At 47.3% G+C, this 1,130-nt stretch overlaps 1 protein-coding gene across 1 annotated transcript; it reads right to left on the reverse strand.

Annotated features, from left to right (window-relative positions):
• Positions 1 to 55: 55 nt before the first annotated feature.
• LOC105461094 (peroxidase-like) lies at positions 56 to 935 on the reverse strand (the record flags this gene model as incomplete). The annotated part of the gene is made up of 3 exons (XM_011707581.1): positions 56 to 229; positions 334 to 490; positions 593 to 935. Coding segments are annotated over 3 exons (674 nt in total), but the record flags the coding sequence as incomplete, so codon positions are not given.
• Positions 936 to 1,130: the final 195 nt, after the last annotated feature.

Consider the following 1,130-nt stretch of genomic DNA (forward strand, 5'->3'; position numbering starts at 1 on the left):
ATAAAAAATATAATATAAAATGCAAAAGGGGATATGCGATTCATTTCGAGCTTACCTCCGTAGGGATGAAGTCCAGGAAATCGTCAAAAGTCTTTGCGGCAGGAAGTCCGCAATATCTACGGTAATAATTGTAGCCAGGGAGGCCGTGATCGCGGCCACGTTCGATGTCCAGGCTGACGGCATCCAAGCCAAGATCGTTGCCATTGCTGGTATACAATTTGCTTGTCATCTGCAAGAGTAACGATTATGCATTAGCACGAGAGATTCCTCCCTACGAGCGTTTTTTTTTTAATACGGAGAGGAAAAAAGTACTTGACGCCTGCATGCACTTACGTCGGGAATGAGACTGATGTCCATCCTCTGGCTGGTCTGAGTGGCGAGGCCGCGGAGCAATCCGTCGAGCACCTCCTCCGATTCGATTACGCGCGGATTGAAGAAATGCTCCGCCAGCTGTAGCGTCTTGTTCTGCTGGCGGAAATTGTCCGGCAAGCTAGAAACAGGAAAGGATCGTATATTTTCTCGCTGTATATTTTCGCACGGTATAATAACTATCAATCACCGGGAGAATTTATTTCCGGCGTATAGCGCTTACCTCAGCTCTCCCTGCATCAGCGAATTCAGGAAACGCAGTGCCGCGGTGGCGGCCTCGTTGCTGACCGCCGGCTCGTCATCGGAATTGTAGCCGCGGCTGTAATTGTTCCCCGTGGCGAGACCCATGGCCCGTGTGAACCTTCTGCCCAACAGGATCGGCAGCCACTCCTTGTACGTGATGTGCTGAATCTCCGCGATCACGATGCGCCTGGCCTCCTGGTACAGAACCTCGTCCGGCCAGTCCCGGTTCAGTCTGGCAAGCTCGTCGGCGATGCGATTGTGCTCACGGTGCCAGACCGTGTGTATCACAGCTAACTGAGGATGAACGTTCACGCGATCGTCACCTGGAAGCATATATTTGTTAGAAATATTATAAAACGCTCTTCGTAGACAAATATACACGGAAAGAACGATTTTGTTGAAAAGTCTAAAAATTTTGCTAAAAACAGATTTGAAAATAATTTTTTATTGAATCATCAAAATAATTTGTTGGAATGTTAAAACTAATAAGCATTGCTATAAAACGTTTTGATATTCTA

This window comes from Wasmannia auropunctata, unplaced genomic scaffold (genome assembly GCF_000956235.1).
Source record: "Wasmannia auropunctata unplaced genomic scaffold, wasmannia.A_1.0 LD309388.1, whole genome shotgun sequence".
NCBI lineage: Eukaryota > Metazoa > Arthropoda > Insecta > Hymenoptera > Formicidae > Wasmannia > Wasmannia auropunctata.